General features: G+C 44.7%; 1 protein-coding gene across 2 annotated transcripts in view; it reads left to right on the top strand.

Moving 5' to 3' along the window:
• The first annotated feature begins 23,211 nt into the window (after nt 1-23,211).
• The window catches only part of VKORC1L1 (vitamin K epoxide reductase complex subunit 1 like 1), a 61,224-nt gene continuing 57,475 nt past the window's right edge, over nt 23,212-26,960 (top strand). For both annotated transcript variants that reach the window (XM_030871909.2, XM_070043784.1), the window contains exon 1: nt 23,212-23,470. In XM_030871909.2, coding sequence (XP_030727769.1) covers nt 23,277-23,470 — 194 coding nt within the window. In that variant the 5' untranslated portion in view covers nt 23,212-23,276. The remainder of the gene's footprint in view (nt 23,471-26,960) is intronic.

Here is a 26,960-nt window from a genome sequence, read left to right as displayed (position 1 = left end):
TAAAATTGGTTTTACTTCCACTATTGTCTCTGAACTTTTTTTTCAGTTTCTCTGAATTTAAAATTTCCCAAATGGTTTTTGAGTTGTTTTCCTTCTCAGTGAATTCGAACCTTGAGTATCCATTTTGTCATTGAACAAAGGTGATACTTTACACTTGGGAAACTGTTTTTAAATGAGTGGATTATAGAAAGGAATGGACAAACTGGCAGCCAGGTGGAGGAGGTGTCACCGTGGCTTGTGTCCCTCTGCCCCTTGCACACCTCCTCCATCCCCTGTTCTCCCAGCATGCTTGTTAAGTGGCACAGGGTGCAGAAGGAGGGATTACCAAATGGAACACCACCCAAAAGGCATAATTCTTGGCTTCATGGAGTTCATTTACTTTTATCTAATTTTTTTACTTATAAGATTCATTAAATGTGCACTGTCTGAGGACTTCTGAATATCTACACCAAATGTTAAACGCAATGATGTTATTGGGTTCTTAAAACAAGCTTCATTTTGTAACCGTGAAGACAGGCAGTCAGGGCGGGTGAGATGTCTGTCATGGGGCTGGAGACACGCGGCCCTCTGCAGGCTCTTGGTCAGAGTGTATTGATGGCTGAGTGATGGTATGTATTCTCCCAGCTTTATCTGCCAGCTCAGTGACTGTCACTGCCATGTGTCATAACAGGCCATCTCACCCGGGCACCTGGGAGCCTTCTTGAGTTCTCCCTTCACCCATGCCACCAGATCCACTTGCTCTCCAGGTCCCATTTGGTTGTATCTCTGGACCATCTCTCTTGTCTGCCTCTTCCTCTCCGTCATCCCCACCATCATACTTTCAATCTAGCGATAATCATTTCTGGCCCAGAGCAGTGCAATAGTTCCTAGTTGGAGTCTTTTAAACTCCCTCTTTTAATCAGTGATAGAACTCTCTACAAAACAGCTAAATGTAGACACTTCCTAGTATAACGACACATTGCCTTTTAAATGATCCAGGTACCATGTCTGTGTGTCTAAAATGTTTAAGCATTCTAATTACCATATGATCCAAAAGAGGGTACAGTTGTACCCCCCAAACACATCAAGTTGTATGCGTTAAATATGTACAGCTTTCTATATGTCAGTCGTACCTCAATAAAGTGGTGGGGGGAATACAACTTTAAAGAAATGAAATATGTAGGCACTTTTCTCAAACTTTAATCGTTAACTTACTTCGACTGTGATCTCACTAGGCCAGAATGAAAATGATCCTTTGTAACTCATTGGATTTTCTTAGACCCAAAATCTCTTGCTAATGTGTTTTACTCTCTCTCCAAGTGGAAAGTCATTTTCCATTTCCACTTTAAGTTGCTCCATGGCATATTTAGTTAAGCTTCATTCTGGTTCACCAGAACAAAGGCATCCCTGGCTGCCCTGGAGTGAATGCTTCCATTGTCTGAGTTTATTGTGTCCAATTTCCACGGGGAAAATTCCAGAGGTGGTAGGGGAGCAGATTGTACTAGCTCACAGCTTTCCTCCCTAACTAAATACTTGAGGAACAAGCATGGATTGAGAAATAGGAGAGAGAAGTCAAAATCGGGCTTGGAATCCTTTCTGGAGGTAAATACAGAATTGGAGGGGAGAGTAGTGAAGCAAGGGCTTAGACCTGCCTCGAATTTTCTGGGGATTTCCCCACTTCTCCTTCAAACTCTCCTTCTCTTTCTAACTTCCTCCCCTGTCTTTCTCTCCCCTTTTTTTTTGGTATTCTGGGAACCTTAGGGAATAAATATTAATCTTATTTCCATGGGCTATATATATATATATATTTTTCTTTGCGGTATGCGGGCATCTCACTGTTGTGGCCTCTCCCATTGTGGATCACAGGCTCCGGATGCGCAGGCTCAGCGACCATGGCTCACGGGCCCAGCAGCTCCACGGCATGTGGGATCTTCCCGGACCAGGGCACGAACCCGTGTCCCCTGCATCGGCAGGTGGACTCTCAACCAGTGTGCCACCAGGGAAGCCCTCCATGGGCAATATTTTAATGGAGGAGAGTCCAGTAAACACTATGTCTGATAAAAAATAAACCACTCAACTCTTGAAATGTCCCCCTCTTCACCCTCCATTTTCTCCTTTCCTGATCTCTTAGCATCAGATTTCACTGAACACCTCTGGATACAACCGTCTTCCTTCCACTCTTTGGTCTTTTCAACGTGTTGTCTTGCATTCCGTGTTTTTTCAATCTTGTATCTAGAGCTAAAAGTTAGGTTTCATTTGGGCTGAGGGAAAACATATAGAAAAGCAGACAAATTATTTCAACCTTCAGTAACATTAGCTTCAAAATTCTTTGAGGGTTTACCCCCTTTCCCTTCTGTTCCCTGTGTGGTGGCCACTGAAGTCTTCTAGAATAGTAACAGTTAATGCTCTCCTCTGGTTGACTATGTTTCTTTTACTTCAAGAGGAAAGTAACTTTAACCCCTCTTTTTTTTTTTTTTTTTTAAGGGAATGAGCTCGTTTCAGAGAGAAGTGCAAGGAAAAGCACAGGGTGACACAATACCCGAAGGAGAGGCCTACAACAGGGTGCATGGGATCTAGCACACGTGAGGAATCACACTCCAAGCAGAGAAAGGACAGGAGGAGAAAAGACCCTGTACTAGGGAGGCGTCTGGCCAGAACCTTGCCTGCTCTTGGCCTTGGCTTCTCCCTGGGGGTTCTTCCAGGCCCACAACTGTCCCCACTGACCCTCAGCCAGATCTGGACCAGCACTGTCCTATTTCACTGCTGTGCACCAGTACCGTGTGTGCCTGGGGCTGACCTTGACTTCACCCTGGAGTTGGGGGGCACCCTGGAGGCCCCCTAGGGATGTCACTTGGCATGGCCACCCAGCTCAGAGCACTCAGTTAGGACTGGCAGGTGCCTCCTGGGTTGGACCCCCAGGGACCTGCTGGCTGTGGTGCTGGGCAGTCATTCTGGATGGCCCAGTCCTCACTGCCCTCTCCAGCCATCAGAGGGATCAGGACAGGACCTCACAATCCCTGAGGCTTGTCTGGCCACTTCTACCCCTCCTCGATGGGCCTAGTCTCTACTCACCTAACTAAGAACAACAAATGTGTTTTCAGGCCTCTGTGGAGAGAGTTGGGAGCGGGCCGGACCGTCGCAGCCTTTGCCCTCCATTGCAGAGTGGAGAGCCTCTTGGTGCAGCAGCTGGCGCTGCTCAAGGGTTTGCACAAACACAAGGTTGAGAAATCCTGCTTGCTGGAGGGTGTGTGAGAGGCAAAGGGAACTGGTTGTCCCTGTAGGAGGAGACACTACTGTGTTGGCTTCAGCTGTTCCTCGTTGGACCCCTTGTGGGAATGGTTGACCTAAGTGTCCCTCTTCTCTGTCTACTTGGTGAGTAATTTAGCCTCTGTGGAACCTGATTTCCTCATCTTTGAAATTAAGGATAAGACCACATGTTCCTCAAGATCCTTTTCATCTTGGCCATTCTATGAGTTAATTAGTTGATTGGTTTTCCAATAAGCACACCCCCCAAAACAGTGCTGTGGTCGTGAAGGTAGGTATTAATGTATTCCTATAATCTTGGATTCATCCAAAATGAGGGGGAAGTACTTGAAGGAAGGGACCTTCCACCCCTCCTTCCTCCTTTCCTTCCTTTTTTCCTTCCTTCTTGGCTTCGTTGCTTTTTGATAACCTTAATTACCTTCTACAATCTTATGTCTTTTGACACTAAAGTTGACGTTTATGAACAGCCGTTTGAGCTAGGTCTTGTGGATAAGTGAGGGTCAAACATGATGCCATAACTTTGGCTACGACAGTTTCCCAGAGAGCGTGCTGTAAACTCTGAAATGCTGTCTGCCAGTCACTGAGTCACAGTTCAGACATCTTTGCCAAATTCAGAATTACACATGAAAAATATCCTGCGTGTGAAAGGGGTAAAGCACAAGGGCCTTCCCTTTCTTTTGATCCATTTATTTTCTTGGTTCTGGAATTTTTAACTGCTGATTTTGATGACTGGTTTGGTTGTACTAGACACTCCCACTGCTGCTTTCTTTAACACTTGCTGATTTGTCCAGCTCCTTTGAGAGATCTTTGGTGTTTTATATGTCAAAATACGTGGTCTAATAATTGCAGAAACATTCTACATATTCCAGGTTACTTTAAAAATTAGACCAAATCTTTATTTGTAATTTACCTTTCAGCTTTTGCGAAAGCAGCTAGCCATCATTTAAAGAGAATAGAATCTTCTGACCTTTCCACCATTTTCGCAGGTTGTAAGGTGCCTGCACGGGCATGGGTGAACATCATAGGCAGATGGTTTCTCGTCCAGTATGACCAGGAGACCATTTCTAACCATGTCATTGTGCAGATGTAGAACGAGAAGCCGCTTGTCAGGGAGCTATATTGGGAATTCAGGCATCACGTGGGTGGCGGGATTTACAGGGCCTTTTCTTCTCAACCAGAAAATTCTGCATTTCCATGATTCTAGCCCCTTCCCTACCTTCTATACACCATCTGTAGGCAGCTTCTGACATGACTCCCAATAATCCTGCCTCTTGGTATTCATTCCCTTGTGTAATAGCTTCCTCTTAAGTGTGGGTTGGACCTGATTCCTGGATTCTAAGGAATAGAATACACAAAGGTGATCGGATGTCACTTCCATGATTAGGTTACTTGCAAAAGACTGGGACTTCCATCTCACTACCACTTTCTTTTAGCTGGCACTCCCTCTTGCTCTCTCTGCTTGCTTGCCCTGATGAAGCAAGTTGCTACCTGGGGAGGCTCAGATAGTAAGGAACTGAGATTGATCTCTGGGCAACAGTCATCAAGGAACTAAGGCTCCCAGTCCAACAACCAGTGAGGAACTGAATCTTGCCAAAACCATGTGAGGAAGCTTTGAGGCAGCCCCTTCTCCAGTCAAACCTTCAGATAAGACTGCAGCCTTGGCTGAAAGCTTGACACAGCCTTGTGAGAAACCCTGAGACAGAGGACACAGCTAAGCTGTGGACTCCTGGGAACCTAGATTCCTGACTGAGAGAAACTGTGAGATAATGACTATTGTTGTTTTATTTTTATTTATTTATTTGGCTGCACCACGAGGCATGTGGGATCTTAGTTCTCCAACAAAGGATCGAACCCATGCCCTCTGCAGTGGAAGCACAGAGTCTTAACCACTGGACTGCCAGGGAAGTTCCAATAACTATTGTTGTTTTAAGCCACTAAAGGTTTAAGGTTTGGGGGTAATTTGTTATGCAGCAGTAAATAACCAATACATCATTCAAGACTGTCAAAAACCATCACTCTCTTAACATTGTTTTATTGACCAGAACTTTTAGTGTATCAAGTGTTTTGCTTTTAGATTGAATTTGACTGAAATTTGCTATCAAAGGGGTTGGACTCAGTCATCTAGAAAGTTCCTTTCGGCTGTAATTTTCAGAGACACATTCTTTGCTCCAAAAAACAAGCATTCATTTTTTCATCCTCATGAAATAAGAAGGCTTAAGTGGCCACAGTTGCTGGTACAGGATTAACTGGCCAGCTGTGCAGAGGGCTGCTCGTGTGAGCGGATTCAGGGGCAGGGAGTGCAGTTGTGACCCCTACAAGCTCCTTTGCAGTAGCTCCTTTACAGAACAAACTGTACTTTAGCAGTTCTGTTCCTGAACTGAACTGTCACGTAGCATTTTTTTTAATTAATTAATTAATTAATTAATTTTTGGCTGCGTTGGGTCTTTGTTGCTGCGTGCAGGCTGTCTCTAGTTGCGGCGAGCGGGGGCTACTCTTCATTGCAGTGTGTGGGCTTCTCACTGTGGTGGGTTCTCTTTGTTGTGGAGCACGGGCTCTAGGCACACAGGCTTCAGTAATTGTAGCTCATGGGCTCAGTAGTTGTGGTGCACGGACTTAGTTGCTCCAGGCACGTGGGATCTTCTCGGACCAGGGCTTGAACCCATGTCCTCTGCATTGGCAGGCGGATTCTTATCCACTGCACCACGAGGGAAGTCCCGTAGCCTTGTTAAAGATACTCCTGTGACTCCTTTTTTCTTTCTTCTTCGAGAACAGGTGCCTGAGTCCTCACTTGTCTTGTTCCTTTGAGGACATTGAGGCAAAGAGAGGTTAAGTGACCCACTCCTGGACAGATCCTGGACTCCTCCCTCCCTATGGCTGGGCATCCCAACCTTGAAGTATCTTCATTGAGAAATGAACTCTAGGCTTCCCTGAGGATGGTGATGATGCTACCAGCACACCCTGAATCATCTGACTTGGACATTTCATGCTGCTACCTAAATTCTCTAGAGTTGTATGAAAGTGATATCGTCAGCTTTAACCTATTTTCCCTCTCTCTTTTTCTATTTTCCCTATTTTCTGCCCCTTTCTCCCTCTCTTTATACCACCTTCCTGTGTCATCTGCTACGGGTAAAGACAAACAAACATTGTTTGTTTTAAAAAAACCTAAGTTGATACATATATATATATATATATAAGTTAAAAATTTAGGGACTTCCCTGGTGGCGCAGTGGTTAAGAATCCGCCTACTAATGCAGAGGACACAAGTTCGAGCCCTGGTCTGGGAAGATCCCACATACCATGGAGCAACTAAGCCCTTGAGCCACAACTACTGAGCCCATGTGTCACAACTACTGAAGTCCACACGCCTAGAGCCCGTGCTCTGCAACAAGAGAAGTCACCGCAATGAGAAGCCTGCACACTGCAATGAAGAGTAGCCCCAGCTCGACTCAACTAGAGAATGCCCGCATGCAGCAACAAAGACCCAACGCAGCCAAAAATAAATAAATAATTTTTAAAAAATGTAAACAAACAACGAATTTCAGAATTCTTTCCTTCTCAACCCCAGACATTCTAACAAGCCTTGATGGCCCCTATTTTGAGGTTACGTACTGTGGCCAGGACCTGGGCAACAGGCCTCCTGGTGGCTCGTGGAGGTTGTTGTGGACTAACAGGTTTCCTAGGGCCTGTCTCAGCCTGTGGGTAAATAGAAGGTCACGTCAATAGTTGTGAACATCCCAAATGCCTCTGGGTCTTAGCCTCACCTGCTGTCACAGGATCTTCCTCCTGCCTCCTCCTGCCCTTGGAGGGAGTCTTCTAGTGTGTCTTATTGGTACTCCTGAGAACTGGCAGGTTTGTTACCCCAGGGCATCACCATGTCCATTCCCCCTGCTCTGGCCTCCTTGGTTAATGCCCACAGCCCCTTGGCAGGCCTTACGTCTTCTGAGCCAGGGCATTCTCATAGCGCTGGTGTCCCTGCTGAGGGCACTGTGCTCTGAAGCTTCTGAAGTTAAAAAATGCTAAAAGTTCCAGTACTGGTCGAGGCACTATGGGCAAGCATCACAATCAACTCTGACTAATTTAAAAAGAACAGAAATTTATTAAAAAGATATTGGACAGTTTGCAAAATTGCTGGATGGTCAGGGAAAACATGATGGGAAGCTCTATAGGCAGCAAGAAGGGCCCAGGTCCTGTCTGAGGGCTGCTCTGGTGAAGACACCCCTCCCTGATGCCCTAGCTGGACACCTGGCCTGCCCCACCACTGGCACCAGAGCCCTGTCACTGTCACCTCCAGAAACTAATGCTGCCGTTGCATCTACCGTCCCTGACACAAGGCCTGTGGGTCTCCCCACACCCTCCTCTGTGGAAGTATTGGGCTACCTGCCAGAGTTTGGGATTGTGGCAATAATTACACTGAGGCAGTGACAGCAGTGGATTGCAGCCAGTCCTGTGCGGTCCACTCATTGGCATCTCTGAGAAGTTATGGGAACCAGTGGCTGCAGGGTCTTGGCCCAGCCAGCAGGGACACTAGCCATGGTGGAAGATTTACAGAGAGTGACAGTGATTAGGGAAATAGAGGCCAGAGGCAGTGGTGTACTTGAACGCAGGCACTTCTGAGGACCTAGGAGGGCCATGACTGCATAGTCCTGGTTCAGTGAGCAATGGAAATATTGATGATAGTACCGGTGATAATAATAGCTAGTGTTTATGCAGCATGCCAGATACTATTCTAAGTGCTTTCCATGTATTTATTCACTTAGTCCTCACTACAACACTATAAGGTAGATACTACTATTATCCTTCTTTCACAGATGAGAAAGTTAGGCTTGGATAGAGGTTGTTATGTTGCAGATTGAGATTTCCAAAGATTTCCAAAGCTGCCACAGTATTGCCTAACCCACATGTTATTCTGCAATGTGCCCTTGATCCTCCTACCTGGGCGATGATCCACCATCCTGAGCTATGGTGTTTATTCCCCTCTGCTTGAATCTGGGAAGGCTTCTGACTCTCCTGTAACCTACAGAATGCAGCAGAAATGGGGTAGTGTGACTTCCAAGGCTAGGTCAGAAAAGGAGATGCCCTTTTCAACTTGTTTACTGGAACACTTATCCTGAAGCCCTGAGCTGCCATGGAAGGAGTGGCCTGAGGAAGCCATGCTGTGAGGAAGCTCAAACTAACCCACTTGGTATGACCACATAGAGAGGTCCTGAAACTACATGAAGAGGGAGAGTGAGAGATACCCAGCCAGCCCTTGCTTCTCCTTCCCCCTACTGCCCCAGTTCTAACCCCTGTCTGATTTCAACCATATGGGGAGATGCTGCACCAACCAAGCCCTTCTTAAACTCCCAACCCACAGAAACCTTGAGAAATAACAAAACGGTTGTTGCTGTTTTAAGCCACTAAGTTTTGGGATAATTCGTGAGGCAGCAATAGATAAACAACAGTAACTTGCCCCCCTTGTTAAGTAATGGAGCTGAGATTTGAACCGTCAGTGTGGCAAATAAAAAGACAACACACGCATACCCGAAGACACTTCTTTTGAGATCTCCAGATAAACCTGGGAGGAGAACTGATTATTGCACAATCATCTGGTGTTCAAAATTCACAAACCTCAGTTACAATTTTTATGTAATCTTGTTTATTTGCACACAGTGATGAGGTCTGGGAAATTCAAATTACACAGCAACGTCAGACTTTTTCTTTTAAAAAATATGTCTGGCTTCTCTCTAGCGTGTGAATGACCAGTGTTGAAAGTGCTTCTCAAAGACTCGCCGTGGAGGGGAGGGGCTGGTTGAAAAATGTAGATTGTTGAGTGCCCCCCAGATCTCTGAATCAGAATCTCTTGGTGGTAGGACCAGGAATCTGAATTTTTAACAACTCTTTTGGTGATTTTTGAGCACATTAGAATTTGAGAACAGCCGCTCTAGGGCCAACATCATGTAACCTGGAGAATATTCAAGGTAGGGGTACTAATTAGCCTCCCCAGGAAAGCCATGCGCTCATTAACCCTCCAATCAATATTACTGCCAGAATTTGTCTGATTGTAAGGATCACTTAGAGGATTTGACAAAAGTACACATTCCCAGGTCTCTCCTCTGCTGGGAATCAGGGAAGAAGCAAAGCCCAGGAATGTGCACTTTAAATTAGTTGTTAAGGGAATTCCCTGGCTGTCCAGTGTTTAGAACTCTGTGATTTCGCTCCTGAGGGTGCGGGTTCAATCCCTGGTGGGGGAACTAAGATCCCATAAGCCGTGCAGTGTGGCCAAAAAAAAAAAAAAAAAAAAAAAGTTAAATGTTCTTCTAAGTAACTACACAAATTTATGTGTTTCATGGAGTTATTGAAATACAGATCAGTTAAATTTTGGATAGCATTTACCCAATATGATAATTTTAGTTTTCAAATAGCAGTTTAGCCCATCACCTAGTCTATTATTTTTATTTTACCTTTCTTGTACTTCTCTTTCTTTTTCATGGAGTCAATAATTGTCTTTTTTAAGCCATCACTTCTGGAAGAATTAAATTTCACTGAATGCTTCATTTTTCTTTTACCCATAGAGACAAGGATTAAGATTACGATAATTAGCATTTATTGGGCACTTACTGTGTGCCAGCCACCATGCATTTAATCCTCCTCAGACACTTTGAGACAGGTACTATTGCTATCTCCTTGGCCAAAAGATTGCTAGAAGAAGCCTTGTTCCTAACACACAAGCCTTCTAAAAAATATTTTCTATACCAGCAAGAAAGGATTGCCAACTAAATTATGAGAGAAGGTAAAGCCTTTTGTTAACGATTTTTGAATAATTTATTCTTGGGCTTCCTCTGAATTGTTGTGGAGTTCACAGAGTATCTTGGAAAGCTTCTAATTAGGAAGTTTTAAAATAAACAAAGGATAAACATTCATAGGAGTTATATTTGAAGGCTTTTTGTGGTTTTTTTTTTTTTTTGGTGTGTTAGTTTCTGCTTTATAACAAAGTGAATCAATTATACATATACATGTTTTTAACACCTGATCCTGAAACCGAGCAAAGGGCTTATGTGCCTGCGGTGCAGAAAGCCAAACTGCCAGCAGAAGTTAGCAGCAAAGTACGGAATTACTGCAATTACAGGGCACCAAGCAAGGGAGTGGGAGACAAGCCTCAGATCCACTCCATCCTGGGCTTTGATTTGGGGATTTTTTAAAGGGGAAGAACAAAAAGGCTGAGATTAATCATCATCTTGTGACATTTCTGTGACATTTTAAAAATTGAAGTACGTATATTTGATTGACAATATTGTGTTAGTTTTAGGTGTACAGCAAAGCGATTCAGTTATATATATATATTTTTCATATTATTTTCTGTTATAGGTTATTACAAGATATTGAATATAGTTCCCTGTGCTATACAGTAAATCCTTGTTACTTATCTATTTTATATATAGTAGTTTATATCTCTTAATCCCATACTCCTAATTTATCCCTCCCTCCCTCCCTTTCCCCTTTGGAAACCATACGTTTGTTTTCTATTTCTGTGAGTCTGTTTCTTTTTGTATATAGATTCATTTGTATTATTTTTTAGATTCCACATAGAAGTGATATCATGTAATATTTGTCTTTGTCTGACTTACTTCACTTAGTATGACATTCTCTGTCTATCACATTGCTGCAAATGGCAGTGTTTCATTATTTTTATGCCTGAATAATATTCCTGTGTGTGTGTGTGTGTGTGTATCACATCTTAAACCAATCATCTGTTGATGGGCACTTGGGTTGTTTCCATGTCTTGGCTGTAGTAAATAGTGCTGCTATGAACATTGGTGTGCATGTATCTTTTCGAATTAGAGTTTTCATTGTTTCTGGATATATGCCCGGGAGTGGGATTGCTGGATCATATGGTAACTCTATTTTTAGTTTTTTAAGGAAACTCCATGCTGTTTTCCTTAGTGGCTACTCCAATTTTCTGTGACATTTCTCCCTTTTTCTTTCTTTCTTTCTTTCTTTCTCTCTCTCTCTCTCTCTCTCTCTTTCTTTCTCTTTTAAGAGAAGTAAGCCTTTATTTCCTTGTTTCACAAATAAACCTAGCTGAGTTGGTTGCTTTCTGTGACATTTCTTAATCATAGTTTTGGGAGTCAGGATGTATCTTGTGTATGATTCGCTGGCCAGGTGGTCCATGGTTTGGGGCCTGTTAGCTCATCTTGCTGTGGAGAAACAACCTGGGTTTGTACATTAAGATGATATCTATAATAACAATTTTAGCACATTAACGATGTTACTGACAATAGCCATTCTTGTCATCTGACTCTGATGAGTGTTCAGTTAGCAGAGGATTGAGGTCAGAGGGGACAAGAAAGGGAATAAAGTTTTGGAGAGAGATTAATCATAGACTCCATAAGGGAACTCACTTTTAGGGGGGTTGGGTTTCACTCCCACTAGGAATTCAGCAACTTGGCAGGGGTTATTTATTGTCTTCCTTTAAACAGAAAGCACGCACATCGGTTAGCTCAAAAGTGTTCTCATCCTCATATAGTGTAAAAATATATGCAAGAAGAGATAGTGTGCTGTGCAGGGAGGGCCAGGTGCAGCTTGTATGTGGCTTCACTGCTGGCTGGAGTGTGGACCATGGACAAATTAACTCATCTCTTTATGGGTGGCATATGACCCTCTTCGGAGAATCTCAGAAATTCTTAGGGAGGGAACCCTGCAAAGTCAGGGCTTGCTACCGTCACGTAGATTGAGTATTTAAGGTGATAGACTGCGGGAGAAAAGAGAGAGAGACATTTAGGTTAACCAAGCAGGATGAAAAATGGTCTTGAAATAGCCATAAAGATCAGGGAGATGTCCCAACCTGTCTCCTGCTGGGACAATGGAGAAAACGTTGATTAGGACACAGCAGGTCTCTAGGGAGAGAGTAGAAGGAAAGAAGGGTATTTCAATTACTCTTACTTCATAATGTATAAACCCAAAACTTTAGAGGCTTAAAACAATAATCTTTTTTTTTCACGGTTCTGGGAGTTGACTGGGTTCCTCTAGGTGGTCTGCACTTGGGTCTCTGATACTGTTGCTGTGGCTGAGTCTGGAGTTATCTTAAAGGCTTCTTTAGTCCCATGTCTGGCGATTGATGTTGGCTGTCAGTTAAGACCTGCAGCTGTTGGCTCAGAGACCTAAGTGCAGCCTCTCCATGTGTCCTGGGGCTCCTCACAGCATGGTGGCTGGCTTCAACAAGCAAGCACCCCAAGAAGACCATGGAGGAATGGTTTATGATCTGACCTCAAAAGGCACAGAGCATCATTTCTGCCACAGTCAGACTCTCAGATTTAAGGGGAAGGAACATAGCCCCAAACTCTGGACGGGAGCAGGGCCAATATCACAGTGAAGAAGAGCACATAGGATGGGAGATCTTATTGCTGCCATCTTGGAAAACGCAATCTGCTATAATACGGAAGAAAAAAGAGCAGAGTATAGGTGTTTAAGATTTCAGAAATCTGGCCATTCAAAAGGATCACAAGGACAACTCCTGTGGGCAGCTGAAGTAGAATGGAAGCAAAGGTCATCAGAGTTGAGGAAGATATGGGACAATGAGTCAGGAGAGTGGCATGGCCATTCACAAGGACACGGACATCCTCAGGAAAGCAGAGGACTTGAGAGAGGTGTGCTGAAGGCGGAGAGGTCAAATTCTATTATAAAGGCTTTCTTGAGTTTTTGCCTTTTGTTACTGGGTGGTGAAAAAAGTAGTCTCTGGGGGGAGAATTTCTCTTTTATTTGGAAAAAGATATTTGCTGTGGGCTTATTATTTGTGCAAAGATACTGATAGCTAACATTTTTTCAGTGCTCATTCATTCATTCATTTAAAATGTACTTACTGGGTACCTACTCTGTGGTCAGGTCCTATTCTAGATGCTGATACAGTAGCTAACAAAGCAGACAAAGATCTCTGCCTTTGGGGGGCTTACGTTCTAGTGGGAGAGACAGACATAAAAGAGATTTTTAAAAAATTAATATATATTATGTTATATGGTGGTAAATGCTAAGGAAAAAGAAATCTAAATTCTCTGTGTGTATTAGCTCATAGCACAGAAGCTAAGAGCATAGATCAGGAAGCCAGCCTGCTGGAGCTTGAATCCCAGTTCTACAACTTATTAGCTGTGTGATTTTTGGCAGTTTACTTAGCCTCTCTGAGCCTCAGTTTCCTTATCTGTAAAACACAGAAGACAATAATTCCTACATCAAAGGTTGTTGTCGGAATTAAATACAGGTAAAGATCTTGAGAACAGGATGGCAGGGGTGAGGGCCTGGTGGGGAACGTCACCAGCTTCAGGGTTCCTACTGGAGCTCTGGGACCAAGTTTAGGCTGGGTGGTCAGGGTGGCCATGCTGAGATTCATGGATCTTGGGAGGAAATGATCTCAGTGGAGCCTCAGGCTGCCCCAGCGTGGTATCTGGGATGGCAGTGAGCAGATGGAATTTCAGCAGACGTCAGCATTTAACCCTGGGTCCAGCCTACCACAGACCACAGGGATATATTGGTTTTTACATTGAGACAGGAACAGGGAAAGACCTTGGAACTTGGTTACATGCATAGAGTAGAATGGAAGGGGAGGGTTGGTGAAGAATCCATTCATACATCTGGGAACAAACAGAGCATCCATGTCAAATTGAGAGATGCCTTCTCAGAGAGAAGCCACACAGGCTGGTGGAAAGATGGGGAACACAAACCAGATTGGCCTGGGTACTAATTGAAGCTCTACCTCTTACAGTAATTGGTCCAGGTACTTAGCCCTCTGAGACTTACTTTTCTCCCATGGAAACTGGAGATAATGACACCTACCTTGTACAGAGCTTATGAAATTTAAATATGACATATCAGAAGCCAACACAGTGCCTGGTATGTAGATGTGTGCTCAGTGGACGGCCTCTTCATCTGGTGGGTCGGGAGGTCATCTATGTACATAGGATGTTTACTAGTCCACTCCTCCTCCAGTATTATAAAAAGAGCATTTCATCTGTGCTGACAATAATGAAATGATATCAGAATCCATTATCGCTTGAAAGCAAAAATGACACATCCATCCCCTTTCAATAGGATATTCACTTTGAGTGGGATTTTCCCGAAGGACACTGGGAGGCTTGGGATGTCACAGACTCTGTTATAAAAAGATTTTTAGGGAATTCCCTGGCGGTCCAGTGGTTAGGACTCTGGGCTTTCACTGCTGAGGGTGCGGATTGGATCCCAGGTCGAGGAACTAAGATCCCACAAGTTGCGTAGTGTGGCCAAAAAAAAGAGATTTCTAGCCAGCAACTGCCACACCTACAGCGTCCTGCTGTATCCTTGCTGTGACCTTTCTTAAAACTTGGACAGAAAATATACAGTGTTCTAACCCAGCAAAGCAAGTTTGGGGTCATGAACAAGCTTATAGAAGCCTCTTGGGATTTCTGGTTCTGGTATGATGGATTGAGTCAACACAGAAACTACAGAAATACAAATACAGAAATACGAGATAAAACCTTCTAAGAAAAAAAGCTTAGGGGATTCCCTGATGGTCCACTGGTTAGGACTCTGCCGAGGGCCTGGGTTGGATTCCTGGTTGGGGAACTAAAATCCCATAAGCCGTGTGGCAAGGCCAAAAATTAAAAATAAATAAATAAATAGGAGATCTTAAAAAAAAAGAAAGAAGAAAAGCTTAAACACACAGCTGAGCTCAGTAGGAAGAAAGGCACATCTCCAGGTGTTGATGAAAGGGACCCTAAAACCAGCCCCAGGAATGAAGTGCTGCAGCTGCAGTGGCCCGAGGGGATGTGGCCAGGGAGCTGGCCCCAGAAGTTAGGGTGATAAACGGGAGTGGAGACTCCTCCCAGCCTGAGTCTGTCCTTCCAGTGAGAGAATGGTGGTGGGGGGGTGCTCTTCGGGAGCACAGGGGGAGGAGTTTCCTGAATGAGGTGGCATTTAAGCTGGTATCATTCATTCAGTCATCCATTCACCAAATAATTCTCAAGCGCATGTTAATGTGCCAGGCACTACCCCAACTGCTGAGAATACAAAAGACCCAGCCACCGGCCTCACGGAATTTGCAATTGGCAGAGACAGACATTAAGTGAGCAATTACAACACGGAAGCTCTATGTACACATTTTAAAAAATAACAGTTTTTTTTTTGTTTTTGTTTTTTTGTTTTTTTGGCTGCGAGGCATGTGGGATCTAAGCTCTCTGACCAGGGACTGAACCCGCACCCCCTGCATTGGAAGGCGAAGTCTTAACCAGTGGATTGCCAGGGAAGTCCCTAAAAAATAAGTTTTATTGAGGTGTAATTCACATACCATAAAATTCACCCTTTTAGAGTGGTTTTAGCATATTCATAGAGTTGTGCTTCCACCACCACTGTCTAGATCCAGAATGTTAGATTACCCCAAAAGGAAACCCCATACCCGTTAGCAATCACTCCACATTTTCCATCACCCCAGCTCCTGGCTACCAGTAATCTAGTTTCTCTCTCTAGGGACTTGCCTACTCTAGACATTTCATTTAAAAGGTGTGTTACATACATAAGCTTCAAGGATAGATTGCACAACAGGGGGAATATAGCCAATATTTTATAATAACTATAAATGGAGTATAACCTTTAAAAATTGTGAATCACTATGTTGCACACCTGTAACTTATTTAATATTGTACAGCAACTATACTTCAATTAAAAAATAAATTAAAGTAATGACATAATACGTAGCCTTTTATGTTTGGGTCTGTCTTCTTTCATTTAGCATAATGTTTTCAAGATTCATCCATGTTATAGCATATATCAGTATTTCCTTGCTTTTTTTTTTTGCCACGCTGTGTGGCTTGTGGTATCTCAGTTCCCCAACCAGGGATTGAACCGGGGCCATGGCAGTGAAAGCCCAGAATCCTAATCACTAGGCCACCAGGGAACTCCCCACTTCATTCCTTTTTATGGCTGAATAATAATACTCCATTGTATGCATATACTACACTTTGTTTATCCATTTATCAGTTGATGGGCATTTTTGACTATTATGAATAATGCTATGATGAACACTCATGTACAAGTTTTTGTGTGTACGCATGTTTTCAGTGCTCTTGGGAATATAGCCAGGAGTGGAATTGCTGGGCCATAGAGTAACTATGTTTAACATTTTGAGAAATTGCCAACCTGTTTTCTGAGGGGCTGCACCATTTTACATTACTACCAGCAATGTATGAAGTTTCCATCTATGTACAAGTTTTTTTGTTTGGTTTGGCCGCCCTGCGCGGCTTGCGGGATTTCAGTTCCCCGACCAGGGATGGAATCAGGGCCCTTGGCAGTGAAAGCTCAGAGTCCTAACCACTGGACTTCCAGGGAATTCCCTATGTACAAGTTTTGAAGTTCACATTCTTGGATTGGCACAAAGTGACCTCCCAGAGTTGTGCCCACCAAGCACAGAAGGCCTCAGCTGCCTCTTGGCACTACAGAAAGGTTGATAAACCGCTTTACGGAGCAGAAGAGCTTCTTCTGGCCAGAGACAAGGGCTGTTCCCTGTGAGCCCCCAACAGTGACAACCTCCCCCAGCATCCTCCCACAGCAGCTTCCTCCTGCTGGGTCTGCCCACCTACCCCTTCCTGCTTCTGGGAACAGCACTTTCTTGTTTTTAGGAGAACTGGTTTTGCATAGACTCTCTTGTAGGTCTGGGGGGCGGCTGCCGTCTCCAGCACTCTTTCTTTTCTAGCTACAGGGCTCATGAGTGACCTGAGTCTGGTCGAGCTGTCTGAATTCTTCATCAGGATTTTAAAAATTGGATTTAAGGGAGGAGAGGCAGTCCCTTACAGGCAGGAGAAAACAAAGATGCAAATGGAGGAACTATGGGAACCACTTTTCCTTCTATAGGCAAAAAACTGGCCTGAGAGAACAAAATTGACACAGAGGTAGGAAGTGGACAGAGACAGTCTTGAGGGGGTTTGAATCCCTGGCCTAGTGAGCCCGATTAGTACAATAGAAGTGGGAAAGCCTTCAAGGAGAAAGAGGTATCTGAAATGTGGGTAGGTAGGAGTTTGAAAGCTCCAAGGTGAAGGTAGTAGAATGTGTATGAGGAATTCAAAGAAGTCTCTTCAGTTGTTCAGCAAAAAACACCATTAAGAAGGAGAAAGGGCACTTTTTCCGGTAAGCGGCCTGAGGTGACCTCTAAAAATGGTGTGCTATTCACTTGACCCAGAAAACCCCACAGAATCATGCAAACTAAGAAGTTCAGATCTTTGTGTTCACTTTAAGAACATTCATGAAACTGCCCAGGCCATTAAGGGTATGCATATCCAAAAAGCCACCAAGTATCTGAAGGATGTCATTTTAAAGAAGCAACGTGTGCCATTCCATCGTTACAGTGGTGGAGTTGGTTGGTGTGCCCGGGCCAAACAGTGGGGCTGGATGCAGGGTCGGTGACCCAAAAAGAGTGCCGAATTTTTACTGCACATGCTCTAAAATGCAGAGACTAATGCTGAACTCAAGGGCTTAGATGTAGATTCTCTGGTCATTGAGAACATCCAGCTGAACAAAACCCCCAAGATGGGACATAGAACTTACAGAGTTCACGGTCGGATCAAACCATATATGAGCTCTCCCTGCCACATTGAGATGATCTTTACTAAAAAAAACCAGATTGTTCCTAAACCAGAAGAGGACGTTGCACAGAAGAAAAAGATATCCCAGAAGAAACAGAAGATACAGAAACTTATGGCCCAGGAATAAATGTCGCAAAAAAATAAAAGCAAATAAAAGTTAAAAAAAAAAAGGGGGGAAACAGCAAGCCAAAGTATAGGAGAAGGTGGGACTTCCCTGGTGGACCAGTGGGAAGACTGCGCTCCCAATGCAGGGGGCCCAGGTTTGATCCCTGGTTAGGGAACTAGATCCTGTATGCTCCCTGGTTGGGGGACTAGATCCTGCATGCATGCCACAACTAAGAGTTTGCATACTGCAACTAAAGAGTCCACATGCTTCAACTAAGTCTGCATGCCGCAACGAAGATCCTGCCTGCCACAGCTAGGACCCGGCGCAGCCTAAATAAATATTTTTTTAAAAAAAGCATAGAAGATATCTGCAATACACATACTGACAAAGATTTGTATGCAGACTATATAAAGACTTTGTTTCTACAAACCAATAAGAAAAAGACGACCCATTTTTTAAAGTGCGAAAAAGGCTTAAGTAGGCACTTCACAAAAGAGAACATCTAAGTAGTCAAAAAGCATATGAAAGGAGTTTCGTTGGTCTTCAGGGAAAGGCAATTTTAAAACCACCACGATCCCTCTAGAGAGCCACCAAATTTTCTAAAACGGAAAGCACTGACCTTGCCAAGGATTGGTGAGGATGTGGGGTACCCAGAACTCTCATACTTTGCTAATGGGAGCTTAAATTGGTACAACCCCTTTGGAAGACTGTTTGGTAGTGTGGTGGCCCTGGTAGTACACCAGTCAGTCTCCCTTCAAGAGAGTCTGCTGCAAAGAAGCTAGCTGGCCAGCAGCCTCCAGTGGCCGGCTACACCTCTGGATGGATCACAACATTCATGCTGAGGCCATGCTCTCCCCAGGCTGCTCCCAGCCCATGACTGTGCCTGGCAGGGCTACTAGATAGGGGGTTACTCCTGCCTTGCTCCCTGTCAGCCTGGCTGAGACTGCAGCGCTTTCACAGTGGTCAGACCTGCTTTGTGATCTGGAGGCTTTCTATGCCTGTTCTTGCTCCCTGTCTCCTTTATCCTTCACAGGAATTGCCCCCTGTCAATCTCTTACACATCTGATTTCACTTTGGCATCTTCTCCTTGGAGGACCTAAATTGACTGAGGCAGTATAACTAATACTGTCTGACTCTAGTTCCGCCCCTGGATTGTTCCCAGTAGACATGACTGCATACAGCCACCAAAAGATGTTTACAGAATGTTCACAGCAGCTTTATTCAAAATAGCTAACAACTGGCCAAATGTCCATAAACGCTGGACAGACTGGATAAATAAAATTGTGGTTAGTTATATAGTGGACTATTACACAGCTGTGTACAATAACATAGATAAACCCTCACAGACATAATGATGAGTAAAAGAAGTCAGATAATCAATAGATCTTATCAAGTCAGTAAAGGAATCCAGAAGGAGGGGGCTCCAGGAGAATGAGTCCACTCAGAAGTATGAAAACCACCAGAGCGTTAGAGAGTCGATCTTTTTGAGGACAGTGGTAGACAGGCTTTAATATGATCCCAATGAGGGCTTCCCTGGTGGTGCAGTGGTTAAGAATCCACCTGCCAATGCAGGGGACACGCAATCCCTGGTCCAGGAATATCCTACATGCTGCGGAGCAACTAAGCCCGTGCGCCACAACTACTGAGCCTGTGCTCTAGAGCCCACAAGCCACAACTACTGAAGCCCATGCCCTCTAGGGCCCGCGTGCCGCAATTACTGAGCCCGCATGCTGCAACTATTGAAGCCCACGTGCCTAGAACCTGTGCTCCACAGCAAGAGAAGCCACTGCAATAAGCCCGAGCCCTGCAACGAAGAGTAGCCCCTGCTGTCACATCTAGGAATGAAGACCCAACGCAACCATAAAAAAAAAAAAAATTCTTAAAAAAAAAAAGATGATCCCAGTGATTCCCCTTCTGGTATCCATGCCTTTGTGTAATCCCCTCCCTTTCAGTGTAGACTGGACCTAAGGACTAGCTTTTTTTTCTCCTCCAGTTTTATTGAGATATAATTGACATATAACATTGTGAAAGTTTAAGATGTACAACATGATTTGGTATACATATGTAGTGAAATGATTACCACAATAAGATCAGTTAACACACCCATCACCTCACATAATTACCGTTTTTTATTTTTCGCCTGGAGGGAGGGAATGAGAACATGTAAGATTTAGCAACTCTCTTAGCAACTTTCACATATACAATATTATTAACTACAGATACCATAGGGTACATTAGATTTCCAGAATTTATTTATCTTATAATTGGAAGTTTGTGCCCTTTGACCAACATCTCTCCGTTTCCCCCACCTGCCAGCCCCTGCCAACCACCAAACAATTCTGTTTCTATGATTTCAGCGTTTTTAGATTCCACATGTGAGATTGTATAGTACACTTGACCCTTGAACAACACAGGCTTGAACTGCACAGGTCCACTTATATGTGGATTTTTTTCAATACACACATAGGACAGTAATACACGATCCTTGGTTGAATCTGTGGCTGTGAAACCTCGGATATGGAGGGCTGACTGTAAAGTTATATTTGGATTTTCGACTCCACAGGGGGCTGGTGCCCCTAACCCCTGCCTTGTTCAACGGTCAACAGTATTTGTCTTTCTCTGTCTGATTTATTTCATTTATCATAATGCCCTCAAGGTTTGTCCTTGTTGTCTCAAATGATAGGATTTCCTTCTTTTTTTGTGGCTGAATAATATTCCATTGTGGGTACATACCACATTTTCTTTATCCATTCATCCATGGACACATCCATGGACTAGCTCTAAGTAACAGAATATGTAATATGGGCTGTTTCTTCTGAGATTAGGTTACTAAAAAGACTGTGACTTCCATTTCCCTCACTCTCTCTTATCCCTTGCTTTAAGGGAAGGTAGCAGCTTCTTATGGAGAGGTACAAGTGGCCAGGAACTGATGGATCCAGCCAACAGCCAGAGAGGACGTGAGGCCTGCCAACTGCCCTGTGAGTGAGCTTGAAAGAGGATTCTCTAGCCTTGAGATGCCTGCAGCCCCAGCCAACATCTTGACTGCATCCTGTGAGAGACCCTGATCCAGGGGACACAGCTAAATAACACCCAGATTCCTGACCCACAGAAACTATGAGAAAATAAGAGATTTTTGTTGTTGTTGTTTTAAGCTGCAAGTTTGGGGTAATTTGTTACCCAACAATACATAAATAATAGGACATCAATTACTCAAAATCACTATATAAAACTGAAATCTCTTGGCCAGCGGCAACCAGGAAAAATCTAGCAATCTCCAAGAACAGTGTGTTTCTTCTTAGAGACAGTGAGAATAACATACATGTATTTTTCTTTTAGTTTTGGCCACCAGGAAGCTCAGAGCCAAATTTATGGCTCGGTTTTAATAATTATGTGATACTCTATGGGCTGCTTGTCTGTGTTCTTTTTTTTAAAATTAATTAATTATTTTTCACTGCTGTCGGGTCTTAGTTGCAGCACGCGGGATCTTTTGCAGTGGAGGGTGGGCTCTTCGCTTCATTGCAGTGCGTGCGCAGGCTTCTCTCTAGTTGTGGCATGCGGGCTTCTCTGGTTGTGGTGTGTGGGCTCCAGAGCGCTTGGGCTCTGTAGTTGAGGAGCGCGGGCTCAGTAGTTGTGGTGTGTGGGCTTAGTTGCCCCACTGCATGTGGGATCTTAGTTCCCCCACTGGGATGAACCAAAGTCCCCTGCATTGCAAGAAGGATTCTTTATTTGCAAGACGGATTCTTTTTCTTTTTTTAATTGGTCTGAGCCATTAATGCATTTTATTTATTTATTTATTCATTCATTCATTCATTTTTGGCTGCGTTGGGTCTTCGTTGCTGCACGTGGGCTTTCTCTAGTTGCAGTGAGTGGAGGCTACTCTTCGTTGCGGTGTGCAGGCTTCTCACTGCTGTGGCTTCCCTTGTTGTGGAGCACCGGCTCTAGGCACGCAGACTTCAATAGTTGTGGCTCGCCTGCTCTAGAGCACAGGCTCAATAGTTGTGGAGCATGGGCTTAGTTGCTCTGCTGCATGTGGGATCTTCCCAGACTAGGGATCGAACCCGTGTCCCCTGCAGTGGCAGGCAGATTCTTAACCACTGTGCCACCAGCAAAGTCCCTTGTCTGTGTTCTTACTCCTGGTCTTTTATTTATTTATTATAAATTTATTCATTTATACTTTTTGCTGTGTTGGGTCTTCTTTGCGGCGCGCGGGCTTTCTCTAGTTGCGGCGGGCTACTCTGTTGCGGTGTGCGGGCTTCTGATTGGGGTGGCTTCTCGTTGCGGAGCATGGGCTCTAGGCATGCGGGCTTCAGTAGTTGTGGCACGTGGGCTCAGTAGTTGTGGCTCGCGGGTTCTAGAGCGCAGGGTCAGTAGTTGTGGCGCACGGGCTTAGTTGCTCCGCAACATGTGGAATCTTCGCAGACTAGGACTCGAACCCATGTCCCCTGCGTTAGCAGGCGGATTTCCAACCACTGCGCCACCTGGGAAGCCCCTGGTCTTTTATTTTGATTTGTCTTTTTCTTAGTCCTGATTTTTTAGTTCATTTTTATACTTTACTATATTACACGAATTATGTTAAGCCATCTCAAATTCAGCTTACAGGGAAGCAAGGCATTCAGAAATAATGTTTTAAAAATAGTTAAGTTTGCACTTGTTGAACACGAAGTGAGTGGAGGTGATGCTGGGGAATATCAGGTAATGTAAACGTGGCTCTGGAGCTTGGCTCTGGAGCTCTGGGAAATGGCCAAGGCTAATTTGGATTGGGTCAGAAAATATCAAGTGATAATGACAAAAAAAGAGGCAGAAAGTATGGCAATTGATTACCACCCGCAGGAGGTGGGGCCAAGGGCTTATCCAGTCACACACGGTGGTATCTTTGAAATTTATTCCTTTCACCGGGTACCCTAGGGCCCGCCCGCGCCACCGCTCCGCTCCCCTCCCCTCCCCTCCCCTCCCCTCCCAGAGCCCCGCCCTTCCCTTCCCATGGCCCCGCCCCTCCTTCGGCCCCGCCCGCTGCGCGCGCCGCACTGCCTCCGGCTCCGCCCCCCGGCCGGCCTCCCGGCCGGTTGCGCACTCCGTTCCCCACTCCGCGCCCGCGCGCGCCTTCCCCGCCCCGCCAGGATCTCTCCTTTTGGGGCGGTTGGGCCGCGCGCCTGTGGGGGCGGGGCCCGGAGGAGGCGGTCGAGCCAATGGGGCGCGGCGGCGGCGGCGGCGGCGGTGGCGGCGGCGGCGGAGGCGGTAACGGTAGCGGCGGCGGCTGGGTCGGGCCCCGACGGGCGGCGGCGGCTGAGGTGGAGGCGGAGGGAGGCGGCGGCGGCGGCGGCGAAGGAGGCGGCGGCGGCGGCGGAGGGGGGAAGATGGCGGCGCCCGTCCTGCTGAGAGTGTCGGTGCCGCGTTGGGAGCGGGTGGCCCGGTATGCAGTGTGCGCCGCCGGGATCCTGCTCTCCATCTACGCCTACCACGTGGAGCGGGAGAAGGAGCGGGACCCCGAGCACCGGGCCCTCTGCGACCTGGGGCCCTGGGTGAAGTGCTCTGCCGCCCTTGCCTCCAGGTAGCCCGGCTAGGGGGAGCGGGCCGGGAGCGGCCGAGCGGGGCGAGGGCGGAGGCTGGGGGTGGGGAGCGCGCGGCGGGAGCTCGGGCCTGGGGGGCGGCGGGGATCGGGCCGCGAAGGGACCGACGGCGCCGTGAGCCTGGCCGGGAGCCTTGGCCGGGGCCGGGGGGCGGCGGCCGGGGTGGGGCGGCCCGAGTGCAGGCCGCCGAGGCTGAGGTGGCGGGGCCGCGAGACCGGCAAGGAGGGATGAGGTGGCAGAGTGCAGCCGCGAGGCCGGAGCGGACCGGGGGCAGTTGGGCAGGCTGGGGCCGGGCTCGGAGGGAGCAAGCGGGGTTCGCGGAGGGTGGGTCCCGGCCGGCTTGACAGATTTAGTGGTTCTCGCCCGGGAAGGCGAGTCGGGGGTGTGGGAGCCTGCCCGAGGGAGCCATGAGGTCAGTGTCCACCCCTCGTCTGGGGTCGCTGCTGCTGCCCAAGGCTGTACGGCCGGCGTGGGCTCGGGGTTTGCATTTCCCACTGTCTTCCCGGTGTTAGGACAGGTGTTTCCGTGGTCAGGCCTCTTTGTACTCTGTAGCGCTAATGAGAATTTGCAGACTTCTTGAGACAGTGACATTTGCGGGCAAACAAGAATTTGACCCTACTCTGGAAGGAGATACCTGCACTTAACATATCTGATTTCTTGGATTCCCCCTCGTATATTTCAGTGTGCCCGCGAGGGGGGAATGGCCTGAGTTTGGATCTGGTCTAAGCATAATTTGAGTAAAATACGAGTATGTCATGTGTAATGATGATGTTTGGGGCGTTAGGGTGCCATTTAAACGTTGTTGGTTATTATAATGGTATACCCACCGAAGCTTAAAAATACACGCATTGCTAAACTGGAGGGATTGGTTTGTTTTACTGATACTTTTAGGTTTTTAAAAATGTTGTAGTCGATTTATCTGTTACACTTTATTTTCTGCATTAGATTTTTCTGGGTAAGTTACTTTGAAAAAAAGAGGAATTTACATCTTAAAAGTGGCTGCTCTTTTTTTTTTAATTGAGGAGCGTTCATTTTTTAAAAGTAGAAATAGTGAAAGAAATTATTTCACAATTGATAAGTTATAATTTTAATAGAGACATTACTATGCCTAATATTTTGAGTTTGTTAACAGTAGTCACATTTGAGCAGTTTCTTCCTCTCACATTGTTCTGTAAATTACTACGTAGACAGTAATGTATAGCTCACTAGTTTATTTTGACCTACATATTGGTGATTACATGAACGACCTAGCAGTGGAGTTTGTCTTGTTACTATTTACAAATTTCAGACTGCTGATCTTTTCCACTTTGACAGCCTTCTTGGTGAGCCACGTACTCTTCCTCATTTGCTCTTAAACCAAAATCCTGTAGCTTTTTAGTGGAAAAATAGGCATCATTATTGCTACATTAGACATAATGTGTTTAAAATGTAGATACCAGTTAACAGTTAAAATATGTCAATGTGACAAAACCTCACATTTGTTGTTGGGTATTTTGAACCAAGTTAATAGACCTAATAGACTCTCAGATATCCTTTGAGAATCACTGAGTGTATTTTATACAAACATTTTTATATTATTTTCACTATCCATTGGAAAGGACTTTTATTTTTAAAGTACCTTGCACCCAAAGTTAGCTAACTAAATATATAATGAAAAGACTAAGCAGCAGTGTATTTCAGGTATTTGAAAAAAGGAATAAAAATAACTTTTGATATTAGATTAATATGGAATTTAAGCAGAATTATTACCAATTTTAGCTTTTGGAAACACTATAGTCTATCATAACTTTAACTAGACCTTTTAACATTTGGACTTGGAAAGAGTGCTTTATGTTATCCAGACTGTATGTTTAAGTTCTTAATATTGGCTTTCCTTTAAAAAAGCGTGTTTTTGAACCATGTAATAAGTATAGATTATAAATATTTTCAGTTATGTATCCTGCAAGGTCCAGGTTTTTGTGTTCTGATGTCTGTTTAATAAAGCACCATAAGATAATATAAATAACATCAAGTGAGATTATATATAAAGTATATGTGTAAGACTAAAAATATCTGGATCTCTTTATAGTTTTAAGTGTGAATTTAATATGTTGTGACTGACACTAATGTTTAATTGTGTAGCTGTGTACATAGAATATTTTAAATTTGATGCTCACTAAAGGAAGATAGGTAAGAAATAAGACATGCTAATAAGAGGAATAAATAGCTTATTTGCTGTGTACACAATAAAATTCAAGAAATTTAGACAGTTTGACCAACCTGTTTATAAACTGCTTGCAAAACCATATATATCAATACATATATACATTATATATATATAAACTATATATATTATATATATATGATGGAGATACAGAAATTTGGAAATTAAAGTGGCTTGAGTCTAATTTATAGATCAATTTTCTTTTGGAAGTAGGTAGACTAAACATAATTAAAAGTTTTTATTTTGTCAAAGTGAAAAAGGCTTTAAATAAAAGCAGATTATTGGAGACCTCAAGTTGTAGTTCTTTTTATTTGACTTAAGTATTGATTGCCAGTTAGCAGTAGTAGTAAAAAATGTGACTATTTTATTTATTTAAAAAATTTTATTATTATTATTTTTGGCCATGCCACAGGGGCATGTGAGATCTTAGTTTCCTGACCAGGGATCGAACCCACGCCCCCTGCATTGGAAGCGTGGAGTCTCTTTTTTTTTTTTTTGCGGTAAGCGGGCCTCTCACTGTTGTGGCCTCTCCCGTTGCGGAGCACAGGCTCCGGACGCGCAGGCTCAGCGGCCATGGCTCACGGGCTCAGCGGCCATGGCTCACGGGCTCAGCCGCTCCGTGGCATGTGGGATCTTCCAGGACCAGGGCACGAACCCATGTCCCCTGCATTGGCAAGCGGACTGTCAACCACTGCGCCACCAGGGAAGCCCGAAGCGTGGAGTGTTAACCACTGGACCGCCAGGAAAGTCCCAAAGTGTGACTATTTTAGGAACAGAAAGTTTGAGCCCAGGTTTGAGTAGAATTAAAGATAAAGCATGAGAAAAATTAACCAATGAAATCCTGAGGAAGGTTCTCTGCCAGAATCCAGCGTTAACTCATGTGATTTTGGATTGCTGAAACTCACTTTATTCTCATTTCTTAATCCTTAAGAGTTCTAATCCAAATAAAGTAGAGATTAATGAGAGAATCTTGAGCGCTATATGTGTGTGTGTGTGTAAGTCCTCTATTATTTTGGGAGGCATCATTGTCTAAGGAAGTAGTTCTCAGATTTTTGGATTTCAAAAGAAGTATTCCCCCCCCAAATTGGGAGGCTGCAATAGAGGTGCCAGTTTGTTCTGCTGGCTGGCTATAGTCAGTAAAAACAGCAACAGTAACCCATACCACTATCTGCTGTCACTGTCATTTCATTGTAAGTAAGGATATTTTAACTCAAATAATTAGAAAGAACTGAATCTCAGTATGAAAGATCTTTAAATTGAATCACTTA

The sequence above is a fragment of the Globicephala melas genome, chromosome 15 (genome assembly GCF_963455315.2).
Source record: "Globicephala melas chromosome 15, mGloMel1.2, whole genome shotgun sequence".
NCBI classification, from domain to species: Eukaryota; Metazoa; Chordata; class Mammalia; order Artiodactyla; family Delphinidae; genus Globicephala; species Globicephala melas.
This window is presented reverse-complemented; position numbering and strand designations above follow the sequence as displayed.